This window comes from Pseudorasbora parva, chromosome 3, assembly GCF_024679245.1.
Source record: "Pseudorasbora parva isolate DD20220531a chromosome 3, ASM2467924v1, whole genome shotgun sequence".
Classification (NCBI taxonomy): domain Eukaryota; kingdom Metazoa; phylum Chordata; class Actinopteri; order Cypriniformes; family Gobionidae; genus Pseudorasbora; species Pseudorasbora parva.
In genome coordinates, this window is record NC_090174.1 from 23,874,592 (window position 1) to 23,889,703 (window position 15,112).

Genomic DNA, 15,112 nt, shown 5'->3' on the forward strand with positions numbered 1-15,112 from the left:
TTGAACAATAATATATAATTTGTAACACACAGATTCTGCCGTAGTCGTTGCCTGGGTTATGTATGTGTGGGGCGGAGCTATCAAAATAGGGCGGGATCATTTTGGGGGTAGGGGCTCGTTTGTTTTGGTGATTTGTAATAACAGCAATTTTTTTTTTTTTTTTGAGCCAGACAGTGTATAATTTATAATATAATATTATATATAGGCTAATTATAGTCTTGATGAAATACACGGTTATAAGGCTCTTTTTGTAGATTCAGTTGTCCCTATTCTTTGGGTAAATTTTGTGCAAAATTTTGACAAATGTGTACATATGCATAGTTAGTGAATATGACTGACCTAATGTGTCCTTGATGAAAAATTATTAATTTCTTTGAAATAACCTAAAGAAATACAATTCAATTGTGACCCTAAACTTTTAAATGGTAGTATAATTAAAATATAGTTAGTTATTGACTTATTTATTTATCAAAATATCGCATTACCTTAGCAGCTGAGCACTATTCATGTGGTGAACTAAGTTTCTGCCCATGTACTGTAGAGCATTCCAATGAATGAGGAAGCTTGTTGGCAGCATGCATCAAAGCAGCTCACTAGGTTTTGAAACGGAGCTATAGCTGAAGGTATTTGTGATGGATTTGTGAATATTTCCTTACCTTTCCAGTCTTTTTTGAAATACTCCAGTGGTTCACAATGACATGACATGTCTGGCACCGTGGCTCCAGGAGCCTCTCTGGTCCTGTGGGTTTGCTCTACGGCCCAGTGTCTTGCCTCATTTTATCCCTCATCACGGAGATCCCCGTTTGAGACAAGCTCCACTCGCTGCGGCTCAGGCAGATTGATGAGCCATCACAGCCCCAAAGGACGGCATCTGAGCTTGGATAGGATGCAGCCCTTTTTTTTGTTGTTAAAAATGTTTTTTTTTTTTTTTTTTCATGTCCACACTAGACAAAAGTCATATTTCTGAATGAAACTTAAAAGATTAGTTCACCCAAAAATGAAAATTCTGTCATTAATTACTTACCCTCATGTCGTTCAACACCTGTAAGTCCTTTGTTCACCTTCGGAACACAAATTAAGATATTTGTGTTGAAATCCGATGGCTCAGAAAGGCCTCCATTGGCACAATGTCATTTCCTCGCTCAAGACCCATAAAAGGTAGAGAGGCTTTTTATGGAGGCCTTTCAGAGCCATCGAATTTCAACAAAAATATCTTCATTTGTGTTCCGAAGATTAATGGAGGTCTTACGGGTCTGGAACGGCATGAGGGTGAGTATTTAATGCCAGAATTTTTTGCCATTTGCCACCCAATTTTTGGGTGAACTAACCCTTTAAGTGATTTAAAACACAGGCACACACCCACATTTTGATTTCAGATTGCACATTTCCATTTTTTTTTTTTTTTTTTTTTTATTCATCAAAGATTCCTGGGGAAAAATGCATCATGGTTTCCACACAAAGCAGCACAACTGTTTTCAACATTGATAATAATAAATAAAGTCTTTCTTGAGCACCAAATCAGCATATTTTAATGATCATGTTAAAAATAAATAGAGTCATTTTAGAGTGTAGTAATATTTCACCATTTTACTATTTTTGATCAAATAAATGCAATCTTGGTGAACATATGAGACATTTAAATATTTTTTAAATTAAAAATTAACATTTTAAATGAACACTTTTACCAACTCTCAGAGCTGTACATATACTGTACAAGTACTGTGTTTTCTGGATTTTAAGTTACAGTTTTTTATCATTTGAAACATGCCACAACTTATATTTTAAAGCGACTTACATTATGTTATTAACTTGAATCTTGTACTCAGGTACAACTTGCTTTCCAGAAAATAATGGTAGGTATTCATATTTCTGCTTTAAAATTTTTAAAGCATTGTCCTCTGCATGCAATGCAGCTTTAAAACCCCTTTGAACTAAAAAAAAGATGCTTTTGCACAACAGGGCCTCATCTCATGAAGTTTAGACGTCAACGATCATGTCTGATTTACATACCATTTCATTGATGCTGCCGACACGCCTGGAACCACACCACTAAAAAGTGTCAAAATTTGTTCACACTCAAGACCTGTACAACACATTTACGTGTAGGTCAGTGCTTCGGAATGAGCAGCCCTCATCTCAAAGGTTAGCATGTGCATTTATTTGCATTCTCTGCTACCCTGAGTGTCTGAAAACCCCTTCTTTTTGACACATGTCACCGCGGCCTGTAAGTAGGCAGCGTTATGCTAGCCCAGACCCGACTTAGCCAGAACGTAGTCAGTCCAGATGCATTGCAGAGATCAATACTTCACCTATTCATATTCATACATTCATGCTTGTTTCAAACTCTTGAGTCGCCAGACCTCCCGTCTGCATAATATTTTAGCAAACCATTTATCAACCTGAAACCGCGATCCAGCTATTGACCACCTCACGTTGACGATCGTCCATAACCCTGTGTGAGGAGAAGGATTTAGCAATGTTCAAAGGTGCAAGAAGACCGCTGCAGAGTTGAGCTCTTAAATGTTTTAAAGCTTTGCTGAGAAATAACCTTGCTGTGGCTGTCCTATTGGAATCCATATCTTTGATCTGCTCTAGTTAAGGGTTCTCCGAACCGGAGCAGCAGGCTTTAGAAAGCCATAAATCTCACCGACACCTCTCGGGTGCTCATCACCTTGGATTGGGGCGAATCTTTGCATTCTCGCCCACATCTCTCTCACACTTCCCACTAAGCTTATAACAACAACACTCAGCCTGTTATCGACTCGCTGTCCAATCGGCCGATTGTTTCAAGACCTGTTCAGCCTTTAGGGGCTTCCGGTTTGCCCGGTCTCTTAGCGTGCTTTAGGGGGTTGTCAGAAGCAGCACTAGTAAAATTATACCAGTTTTTTATTTCAGTATCATAATACAGAGTGCCAACATGTGCCAAGTCATGTTATAATGTGGATCCGCATGAGTGATCAAATGCACCTCTTTGTCTCAAGGGAATATGAAGAGGGAATAAACATCAGATGTGTAATCTTCTTTGTCTGTTAGGCCTTGCAGTGGTCAATAGACCTGCCGATGACTCTTATGATGTTAATATTAATCTAACCATATTAATTAAAAAAATAATAATTTCAGTTCTTTACTGTTCTTTTGTACAAACCTGAAGCCATATTCATTCAATTGATAAATATTTGCAACATTCCATTGCTTTAATTTAATTAGCTCATATTTATTCATATAAATTCTTTATTTGGCCAAATAAATTTTAGTAGGCCAAATTGAATTTCTGTGAATTAATTTTACAGTGTTGGTGTAGTTTATCATGATGATATTAATTAATAAGGTTTATCCACATTTTTAATTATAGTAATATAACCTAGCTAATTATAATTGCATAGTTAACAGTATAATTAAACAATAAAAAATTTCTTTTATAATTATAATTTCATTATTATTATTACCATTTTTACTGGCTTTACTTGTCAGCAATAATTATCTTACTTGCAGCATACCATCATTTTAATTTTTATTTAACATTTATAGTTTATTATTAAAATAATTAATCAAATCTAGTAATAATACTAATATTACAAGTAATTATGATGTTATAATTTATATAATTATAAACTACTAACTAATTATTGTCTTTTATAAGATACATTTTAGTATAATTAGCCTTTAAAGCTGAAAAAAACTATGTTTAATTAATTTCTAAATATTTACCTAATATATTTTTGAATGTAATTTATTTTTATAGTTTATTTGAATATTTAATGATAATAGTTATTATTAGATAATTTCATAAAAGTAATTTCTTTCTATTATAGTTGATATAATAATACAGTTTTATAAATATAATTTATTTAAATGAACTTTTATAAATATTTTTTGTTTTTTTGTGATATTGACGCTTGTATTGAGTGAAAATTAAAATCTCACTTGTATTGCTACTAAAATGTTGTTATGGTGATTACACAGACTGCCATTTCGCTATGTTCAGACACAATAGACGCAGCACGCTTGTGTTATGCAGATGCTGGAGTTGGAGAAGTATGAAGTCACCTCTCTCTTGCCTGCTCATGCATGATTGATAGACCTGCTATTGGAAAAAGTTTCCATTTAACATGTGCTGGTTTTTTTCCTCCATGTTCGCAGAGGCCTTGGGACACCGTAACTCCCTGTGGAAGGGGAAAGGGTGGAGTGGAGGGAGATATATACAGCACACACGTATATTTTACTGCACTCGAAGAGCCCGGCATCGTAACTCATTTCTATAGGTATATAAATTCGACAGTGAACCCAGCACGTGCGTCTGGCTCTTCGGCATGGCCCGATCCACTGCCGTTAATGCTGATCTGCATTAAACATGTGTGGCTGGAAGGAGGGATGGAGAAAGGGAGAAATGGAAGCGCTAGATGGGGATAGATCCACAATGATGTCTTCATTTGTCAAGTATTGGAGAAATATGGGCGGAAGAAGTTTGGTGTATGTTCCGTTCCAGGGCTGCCTCTTTTTGGCAATAACCCTTAGGGGTCTTCCTTTCAAGCAGCGTGTCTCCCGAGGCAATGTAAGGCAGATGTAACAGGCACACACACTTTCGTAATCATTTTGAAGAGAAAATACCAGTGCTGATTCCCTGTTTCCTCCAGGACAAATGTGGAAAAATGAGATAAGTGTTGCTTCTCTCTCCAGGCTCCACAGGAGGGGAACTGCAGGTATTTGAATCCGAAAATGGCCCTGAACGTCTCACACAGTCATATCGGCATGGATGATTCAGTTATTCTATTACAATAACGCTAGTCGGTTCGCATATGGTTGAGTTGTGTGAGCTGCTGAAATGCAATTTCGGTCTTCAAAAAGGGAAGTTTGAGTGTAGTACAGATAAAAAAAAAAAAATGTCTTAGTGTATAGCGCTGAATGCTTTTTGTCCACTTAAGGATGGAGTACCTGAAAGTTTATTCACAATAACTATCTGCAAATAATTCCACTGAATGGTCATGATAGTAAGGAAGCCTGTCTAGTGTGGATAACAATATGGTTGCACCAAATAAGCTCTTAAGCGTTAAAAAATAAATCTGTCTGGTTATGTACTTCAATTTGTTATGTTGTGTCATTTCCTAAGCCAACTGCTCTTTTTCACTTACTATTTCCTGTCAAACTGTTGATGTACAGGTAAAAAAGAGAAATAAATAAATAGAGGAAACATAAAATAATAAAATAAATTGATTGATTCATTATACAAATGAATATGTTTTATTTATTATATGTTGTGGAATATTGCTGGGGCAAAAAAATTGAGTTGCAAAGTGGGGGACACATTATTAAAGTCACAGTATGTAAGTTTCACACTAGAGTTTGCTTATTCAAAGCAATAACAAAGGTGTAGCTTGATGGCGCTGTGAATGAGCGTGGAATAATGGAGGTTGTCGCCTTCACCTCCACTGCTGAAGGAAAGCAATCCAATGGGATTCAGGCAGAGCTAATGTGTTAAAGTTTTATTAACGGCACTGTGGTATGAAGCAGGGTGCGGCCGAGAGCCTAGGACATTTTCCATTTCTGCTTTTATGATGTGTATGTGCACGGCAAAATTTTTTTTTCTTACTTAGTATTTTTGTCTTGTTTCTAGTAAAAAATTCTAAAAAATTATTACATTAAGAAACATTTACTAGACAAGTAAAAATAATTGTCTTGTTTTGGGGGAAAAATAACTAAAAATTAAGAGAGTTTTTGCTTAAAATAAGTGGGGTAAGTAAAATAATCTTGTTTTCTTTTTGAATTAAGATTATTTTGCTTACCCCACTGGCAGATTATTTATCTTAGTTTAAGCAAAAACTCTCTTAATTCCCAAAACAAGACAATTACTTCTTGTTTTAAGAATTTTTAGATGTTAGGACTAGAAACAAGACAAAAATACTAAGTAAGAAAAGCATTTGCAGTGTACTGCAGTCGGCGACTGCTGCTCCTTTCATTTGGTTGTTTATGCATATTTTATGATTGAAGTTACGTTTAACATTTGCCTCCTTCTTCCCTGAAATTGAACTTTGTTGCAGTTATGTTTGATCAGTAAAATTCACATTCTAATGAAAAAGCTACAAGTGCTGAATTACTCATACAGGTCACTTTATTTGACAAATTCTAATTTTGGGGAAACAAAGTAAACGCTATTTTACTTGTTCAAAACATTCATACTAAAAATACATTGTGTGTTTTGAATGTTATGTTACTCTGTGTGTTTGCTCGGTGGCTGCTGTGAGACACTTGTTGCACATTGTATTAATAATTAAAAAAAAATCATATTAATAAAAGCTGGATTGCTAAATGGTTTGCTATTCATTTTAAAACATTGTATGGTGGAGAAAAAGCTGTATTGCTGTTAATAAAGCTCTTTATGATTTCGCTATGTTAGCCACGTGGCAAAATGTTGTCTTTGAGGCATAGTAAAACATGATACTCGCGAGGTAAATCAAGAAAACAAAAGATTCAAACAATAAGACTAACCATGTTGAGCTATATAACAATGATTTCGTTTTCTGTCGATGAAGGTTTCCAAACAGTTGCTCACCTGTCTAATAATATGTAACAGTGTCTTTGGTGTTTCCATGGTTTTTACCGAAGTTAAACCAGAAATCGAAGGTAACTCGGATATTACATCATTGATAGGTGACGTAATGACACTGATTTTGATGGATTTAAACATTGTTGTAAACGTTTGGGATAATGTAAATACACAAGTCAGTAAAATATATAACATATATTTCTAGTGGGTTTTGGATATTTTAATCCAAAAATCTTACATATTGCACCTTTAAGGCACAAGTATTGATTATCTATTGATCAAATAGTATTATTGGAAAAGCATTAGAAAACGATTCACATATTCACTGTATTTCCAGTTCTGTGCAGATATTCTGGAGCAGATGGATGCTTTTCTCCCTCTGGCTGTGGCCTGTAGAGAGGACGCCCTGCTGCCCGTGTGCTCCAGCTTCGTGGAGGTGTGTGGCCGTGTGGCCTCTTTCCTACTGACGAGGCTCCAGGAAAGGGCAGGGGAAGTGCCAGCCTCAGCTCCCCTCAAAAACCTGCCCATTCTGATGGCCACCAGTGTCTACATTCACCAGACACTTACTCATTATGAAAGCCAGCTCAGAGACATGTGAGTTACACTCATTTTACAAAGCACCAAACTCCTATTTGTCTACTAGATTATTTTTTAACTAATTAATAAATAGCAAGGACAAATTCAAATGAAAAAAAAAAAGTGACAGTAAAGGTATGTATAATGTTTCAACTCATTTCTAATTCAAATCAATAGGTTTCCACTGTTTAAAAAAATTAATAAAATAAAAATAAAGAAGCAGCAAACTGTTTTCATCACTGATAATAATAAAGACATGTTTATTGAACACCAAGTCAGCATATTAGATTAGAAAGGATCATATGACACTGAAGACTGGAGTAATGATGCTGAAAATACAGCTTTGCGTCACAGGAATAAATGACATTTTAAACTACATTAAACTAGAAAAAGTTATTTTGAATTTTAATAATATTTAACAGTATTACAGCATTTTTGATCAAATATATGCATCTTTGTTGAACACGACTTAATGTATGTATATTTGAAGGGTACTGTACACTTTAATAATGCTTTGAGCTAGACCAATGAAAGTTATTAGTAATGGTAAGATCAAGTAAAAAAATATATAATTGTCTTAATAGTTTTGTTTTGTATTTCAGTAAACAGTCATTAATATCTTTCGAACAAGATACAATTTTTATTGTTCTTATTCTATTTTTAAATGAATATAGTGAAACTTTGAACGGTTTATGCTTAATCGACAAGATGAAAACAATTAGCCGGAATCGTAAAATTTCTAATTTGCATGAAATTTGCATATCAAATGCATAAACACCTGATTAAGACCTTGATGTTTGGCCCAAGTATACTGCACATGTATCAAAAGCTGAACCTGTACCTTATTTCTGTAGTGTAGTGGTGTGAGGAATGACAGTAAAGTCTGATCCTATATTTTGTGGTACCCTCGATTTAATAAATAACTCCAAATCCCTCCCTCCATGGATGATAAAAATCGAATATAAAACGGTATATTAAAAAAACTCAGCTTGGGTTTGACCTGTGCATTTGTACATAAAATGAAAAGTGTTTGGAGAGGGTGAGCACTGCTAAAGTTCACCGGTTTATAGTACACTTTGTCAAGCCCAGGTTTTCCTGGCCAGGCAGCCTGTCAGATGGATGCCAGATTTACTAAAATGCTGTAATTGGATTGTAAAGAACCGGAGTGAGACGTACATGAGCTGGTGGGCTCTGACAGAACTATTCACCTATGTGTTTGTAAGGTTATAGCCGAGAATGAGCGACAGAAAGAGAGCGAGACAGGCAGAAAGGGGTATCGGACCGTATGTGTGGCCTTACTTAAAGAGGGGGAGTGAGAAAACATTAGGGGCGGAATAAGGTGTTGAATGATTGACAGGTAATAATAAGAGCCATTTGCTGATATTAATCACTTAGTTGCTCTTTGACCTGTAAACTATACCGCTGTTGCCTTAAACCAGGCCTTGTGTCTTTGATGTCTCCAACATTAGGCCTCTAACTCTGCTGCCCATTCAGAGAAGCCAGGATGTGATGGCAGCCCTGCACGATCACCTGACCAGCTACTGCGTCCATGTGTGTGCCACTAGCATACTACAGGATGCCGAGAGCCACTACTGGAGTGACCCCAACCCATTTTACGAGGTACAGATGGTTGTAGCTTTTCTGGCAATATTTTAATAATAGTTCATGTTACTTGGAAGCCTGTTGACGGCTTCTCTTTGGGGTTGGGTTATTGGAAGACAAAACATCCTTTACTTCTAAAGTGTGCTCAAGGATAAAGCTGTGGTTAAGTCAAAGAGCATAATCACATTCAAAGCTTAAGTGAATCTGTATGAAACGCAGTGACATTGGGCAATAAATGATGAATTGTATTATTGTATTCTTAAGTATTCTTAAGTAAATTCTTGGCTTCTCTTGCACATTGTCCTTGACTATTTAGCTGGTCCAACCGCAATCCTTAAATGCCCTGGCATACTTAAGGGGCTTTTTTTTAATGCTTGAATATTGTGTACGTTTCTTGCCAAATTCCAGTCTCAGCTGATCTGACGAATTTTATAAAACCAGAATCTGTGTGTGTGTGTGTGTGTGTGTGTGTGTGTAATGTAAATCCTTCTTGTCCTTCCATTTAAAAAACAAAACAAAACAAAACAAAAACAAACTCAGTATATGAAAGATTAACTAAATAGCTGTGTTTTTTTATGTTGGAATATTTAGAAAAAAGAAAGAAAAGAAAAGTATTATTTTGCAGGTCTATTTTTTGGGAAAGCTTTTGGAGGTTTTTAGCTTGATTAATTTTCATTAATCAGTTTAAACTGTACATTTTAATCAATATATTAATAACAATTTTAATTCAACAGTTTGTTCACATCATCATCCAAATGATTTAGCTAAATTAAATGAAACATGTAATTACACTGTATTACTAAACAGTTTTAGATATAAATCAATATGCAGGTGAATAAATTGGTAACACAGGTCTGAATTGTTAACATTAGTTAATGTATTAACTAACATGAGCTAACAATGAGCAATACATCTGCTACAGCATTTACTAATCTTATGTTTGTTATTAAAAATACAGCCATTCATTGTTAGTTCATGTTAGTTCACAGTGCAATTTGTGTTCACAACTTTTGATTTCAATCATGCGTTAGTAAATGTTTAAAGTGTGTAAATTCTGCAATGATAGTGCAAATGTATAAATTAAAAGAAAAGAAAACACTTTACAATAAGGTTTCATTAGTTATCTACTTTAGTTAACGTGAAAGAAGAATGAACTGCACTTCTACAGCATTTATTAATCTCAGTTTATTATTTTCAGCATGTACTAATACATTATTAAGACAAAATGTATTTGTTGTGCAATGTGAACTAACATGAACAGACAATGAACAATTGTATTTTTAACTAAAATTAAAATATACGAATACATACTGTAACAAATGTTTTGCTCATTGTTAGTTCATCTTATTTAATACATTAATTCATGTTAAGAAAGGAGACCTTATTGAATAATACACAAAACACATATTCGTAAACACTAAACACTTTTTTTTATTTGTACTTTTTGCTATAAGCATTTTGAATTCACCTGGCTGCAGATGTAAATACAATTAAGAGATGTAGATTAAAATTCATTTGAACCTGTAAGCGTTTTCAGACCAAATAAGAAGTATTGATATTTAATTTTAACAATGGAAAAAAAAACTTTGAAATTTTTTTTTAGCCACATCGCTTGCTAAAGCTCTCAGTCCTAGTTCTTATAATGACCCTTCCTCTAGTCTTTTCAATGGGGCTTGCGGTGCCCTGAGGCAGCGTTAGACTCAACCATCTGTGTGCTGAGGAGTCTAGCCGTTCCCGTAGCCCTAACTTTACCTCCATTAAGATATCTGCGCGCTCATAAGCGCTCTCACAGATGCTTACGCACACATCCGCCCGTTGCGGGGCTGTGGGGCAGACTGGCCTGCTGTGTGCAGGTGTGCGGCTGGCTCTGTGAGTCTGCGCCTCTGTTGACCTGTATCCCCTCTTCCCCCTCCTCTCTTTTGCTTTCTTCCATTCAGCACTCCCTTCCACTTCCTCCTGAGCAAATGCCAAAGGGCCCGAGTGCTTCCAGAGGCCCAGTCACTAGCACTAAATCCCTGGGTCCGGACGTGTGGTCATGCCCCTGTGTGTCTCTTTCTATGGCTGACTTAGCCGTGGCTCACTGGTGGACCACGTCCCAGCTCTCATTAGGAGATGTAGTACATGGTTGTTAATAATCTCTCTTTGGTCACACTGTGAACTCCTAATGCAGCTTCCTCTTTGCCTGAAAGTAATTAGCCTCTTAGGAAACCAGACTCGCTCGTCTTTTTTATCATTTTTTCTGAATTGTCTCCATTTCTTGCTTCTCCATTTGAGCTGTTGAGCATGAATCTCACAATTCTAAAGCATCTCAAGTTCTCAACAACATAAGTCTGACCCTTTGGATCAGTCAGATCACTCCTGTTATGCACTACGTTTGCTCTATGTAACTTTAAAAAAATAACATTGTGTCGCAAAATCAAAAGCGCAAAAATATCTCCATACACTTTGTTCAGTAAAGATTCATTATTTACACAGTGACACAATTTTGCATAACAGGATTTAAATTAAGAGGATAGGAATAAAGAGCTAAAGCTCACTGAATGTGGCAATTTGAAGTTAATTTGATATTTTTGAATCTTTGGAAATTACACACTATACATTATACATATTTCTGTAATCAAATGTTATTTCTGTAATCAAATGTACATATTCATATTTCTGAAATCAAATGTTTTACAGCAGGGATTTTCAAACTGGTGTCTGAGGAGACTTAGGAGTTAGATATTTATTATGGTGTTATTTATGAAGTATATTTATTAAAATATGCATATAGCAATTATTTGAACACATTTAGTACTATAATTACTGTTTCAAAATGCTTTCAAAATACATATAAATTGTACACAAATATAAATAAATTAATACATTATTTTATACATTAAAATATAATGTAAATATATAATTAAAAATATATATAATTAAAAAAATACATACAATAATAAAAATAATAATAATAAAAAATAACATGTTTTTGTTTAGGAGTATACAGTCTTCATTTTAAAGGTGCCCTAGAATTGCTCTCTGACATCTAAATATAGGGTATGTGGCTTATTTAAGGTCCCTAGAAATTGTCCCTAGGATGTAATGCTCTGTTTTACCTTATTTGGAAGGGTCGTGAATATTAATGCAGAGTTCAGCTCTGATTGGCTGTTTTACTGTGCGGCTCAGTGACAGCTAACACATCTATACCATCCGTCATGGGCAATAATTTGACAATGATAACTTCTTAACTTTGAATCACGAACTGAACTGAGTAGCGTGTAAATATGTTGTTTGTACAGTACCGTTACAGTTTGACAGTAGAGTACTGATTTAAAAGTCACTTTATTTAGCCAAACAAAGTAATGTAGAAGCCACTCAAAATAGTCAGTGTCATGTTTACTACTCACCCGCTGCAAAATAATCATACTTCAGTTCTCAAAAATGTAAATTTACTTAACAAATTAACTAGAAGCCTTGTCAAAGGACTATCATCTCAACTTAGATGGTGGAGAAGGTGACGTTAGCTACAAGAATCGACTTGTAGCGATCTGTAAGCAACTAACCAGTAGTAGTAAACATAATTAGCTTCTGAGTTATGTGTTAATGATGAAATTTAGGCTAATTTGGATTTCAGTCCATCAAAAGGGATCGACATACGTATCTACTGTTGTATTGTGTGATAACACTGGCAGGAAACAATATTAACCTTTGTCATTTGACAAACTGTTATGTGAGCTACTTGGAGTTTCCAATTGTTATTTTACTAGCATCTTGCGTTAGATCTAGACAACACAGGGGATATTATCATAATATTGTCGTACTAAGGAACTTTCAATTTAATCAGAAATGAGTTTGACAGTCAAGAAGTGAGTAAAATCACTACTTACTGCTTGCAGGAATATGGTTGGAATTGGCCCTTTCTTCAGTTTTAGACGCTGAGCAAATCCTGCTTGATATTGTCCAGGTTAGAAAAAACTGTCCATGGTGAAAAGGGCCGAGCAAAAGAACGATTTTGAATTAAATTGTTACGGTATCCGATTGTAAATAAACATCAACTATGACTATTTACATTTTTTATCTGTGTGAAGGGTATGAAAAGTCCTCACATCCCCTGCACAGCCTGGATCATAACATTTATTTCCATGATCTGCCCTGTTCGCTATCCTCGCGTGACGCTTGTTTACCTGACTGAACTCCTGATGATTCGGCTGCACATTTCCGCCCGACAATGAACACGGGCTGGCATGCAAATGTTAGGGGCGTACATATTAATGATCCCCAACGATTGCGTCACTGGTGGCGTTATGTTGAGAATCGCTTGTTTTTTCGTGGTGTTTTTCACAAACAAGATTTATATATGAAGGAGGAGGCAATGGTGTTTAAGACTCAAATTATGTGATGTCCATGTACTGAACTCTTGTTATTTAACTATGACAAGTTTAATTTTCATTCTAGGGCATCTTTAAATATTTGAAAGTCAAATAGTTAATTTTGGAAACAACATGTAGTTTTTATATCACACGTAATATTTTTCTAAATGGGCATTTATACTTAAAAAAATTAAATAAATTCGCATTTATTTGTATAGCGCTTTTCACAATACATATAGTTTTAAAGAAGCTTTGAAAATGCATATGTCTACATTATGATTTAGAGTAATCTGTTATTAGAGGGGACTGTGTCAATGTTTTCAGAAATGTACAGATACAAATTACGCAGTTTGCTAATAATTTATTTATTTACATGAGCTTACATGAAGCAATGAGCTCATTTAAGTAATTATTACAAGTTGTGAGCATAATTATTACAATATATGGAAAATATAGCATTGTTGCATGTTGATTCAGAGTTTGCATCATCTGAAGTCCTCACAGAAGTTGGAGTCATCTCTTCACTTCACTTTTAAAGTGAGACAAACCAGCTAATACCATCACATAATTCATCAAATCTGTTGTTTATACTTGTTCGTGTTTATGCTGTTTTCCCCCACCAAAAAATGATATCACTTCCTGGAGGATGATGTCATGGAACTGGCTTTTGTTAGTTGCAAACGTCTAACAGGATGAAAAGTAAAATTGAGGGCACAGGAAAAACCTATAAAATCAAATTAAAACAATATTCCCAAGAAAACCATGTTTTATTTGATCTATTGTGATTAGAGAAAGGAAAAATGCAGAAACATATGGAAAATGTCGTAATAAGTTGCCAGTTTTCAAAAGGTGGATTTGCTATGGACATGGTAAAAAAAACAAAAAAACATCAACATCTGCTCAAACTTTAAAATTCACTTCTATGTTCAAATTGTGATGTGGGGGAGAAAAAAAAAGAGGAAAAAAGAATACAGAATATGATTTCCATCTTAAAATTATGAGTTATATTTCACTCAATATATTACATCCCACCTGATGAGACTTGCATAACAGGAATGTCCCGTTCCATTTGGTCTCTGCCATCTTGACTCAGTGTGCTTGTATGTCTGGGTAATGTTCAGATGAACAGTGATTGAATATCCAGATTAAAACTTCAAAGTGTCCAGGCGCTCTCTCTTTCTCTGGGGTAACGAGGGGTCCAGGTGCAGCGTGCAGGTGGAATGACCATGAGGGTCCAGAGGAAGATGGTCTGGAAAGACTTCTGTCTTTTTCCCTTTCTCTTCATTTTGGTATTTATTTGCAATGATATCATCATTATCATCATCATCATCTCTTTACCAGTCTCTCTTTGTCTCCTTTTTTGTCTCCTCCACCATTTGTTCAGGGTGAAAGGTGTTCTTTCTCCATCCAGATGTGGCACTATTTTCTCACAGGCCTGCGCAGTGACCTTTGGGGCGCTGTTGCCCCCGTGCAGGCCCGGCAGACCTTGGCCCAGGTGCTTTGTGAGACCCTGGAGGTCTTAGTTCAGAGGTACTCCAGAGCGCGACCCTCCTACAAAAGACTTCCCCAGATCAGGTACCAGATAAGAGGATTGTTTGAAAACCTGCCACATTTAACATCGGAACTGTTGTTACCTTTTTAAAATGTTTTTGATATCATCCTACTCGCTGGACTCGTCGTGGAAATGTTTCGTTCTGAAGTGGCCGTTTATGTTTAAAGCCACCCGTCTTCGTCTTACAGTCAGCAGTCACACTCAAACACATTCGAACAGAGAGCAGCCGTCCATGCCGTCTGATTGAATGATCTTACCGTATTTCGGACTCGCTGAGACGCACGAGCCCACCTTCTATCAGGAACCTCAGGCTTAGCAGACAGTGTTGAATGCTTTAGTGATTATGCCGGTGTTCGGCCCCGGGGGTCAAAGCAGATCTCCAGATTTGTAGAACAGTCTCTCTTTGTTAGCACATGGCCCTGCCTCAGCGCCTGGCGGAGGGCCCGGTTCTTTCATGCTAGACCGGGCCCAACCGCCCAGGCCTTGCGC

At 36.0% G+C, this 15,112-nt stretch overlaps 1 protein-coding gene across 2 annotated transcripts in view; it reads left to right on the forward strand.

Annotated features, from left to right (window-relative positions):
* kiaa0825 (KIAA0825 ortholog) overlaps positions 1–15,112 on the forward strand; it is a 197,834-nt gene that overhangs the window by 42,103 nt on the left and 140,619 nt on the right. For both annotated transcript variants that reach the window (XM_067438213.1, XM_067438211.1), the window contains exons 7-9: positions 6,879–7,135; positions 8,587–8,737; positions 14,456–14,646. In XM_067438213.1, the coding sequence (XP_067294314.1) occupies positions 6,879–7,135; positions 8,587–8,737; positions 14,456–14,646 (599 nt within the window). The remainder of the gene's footprint in view (positions 1–6,878; positions 7,136–8,586; positions 8,738–14,455; positions 14,647–15,112) is intronic.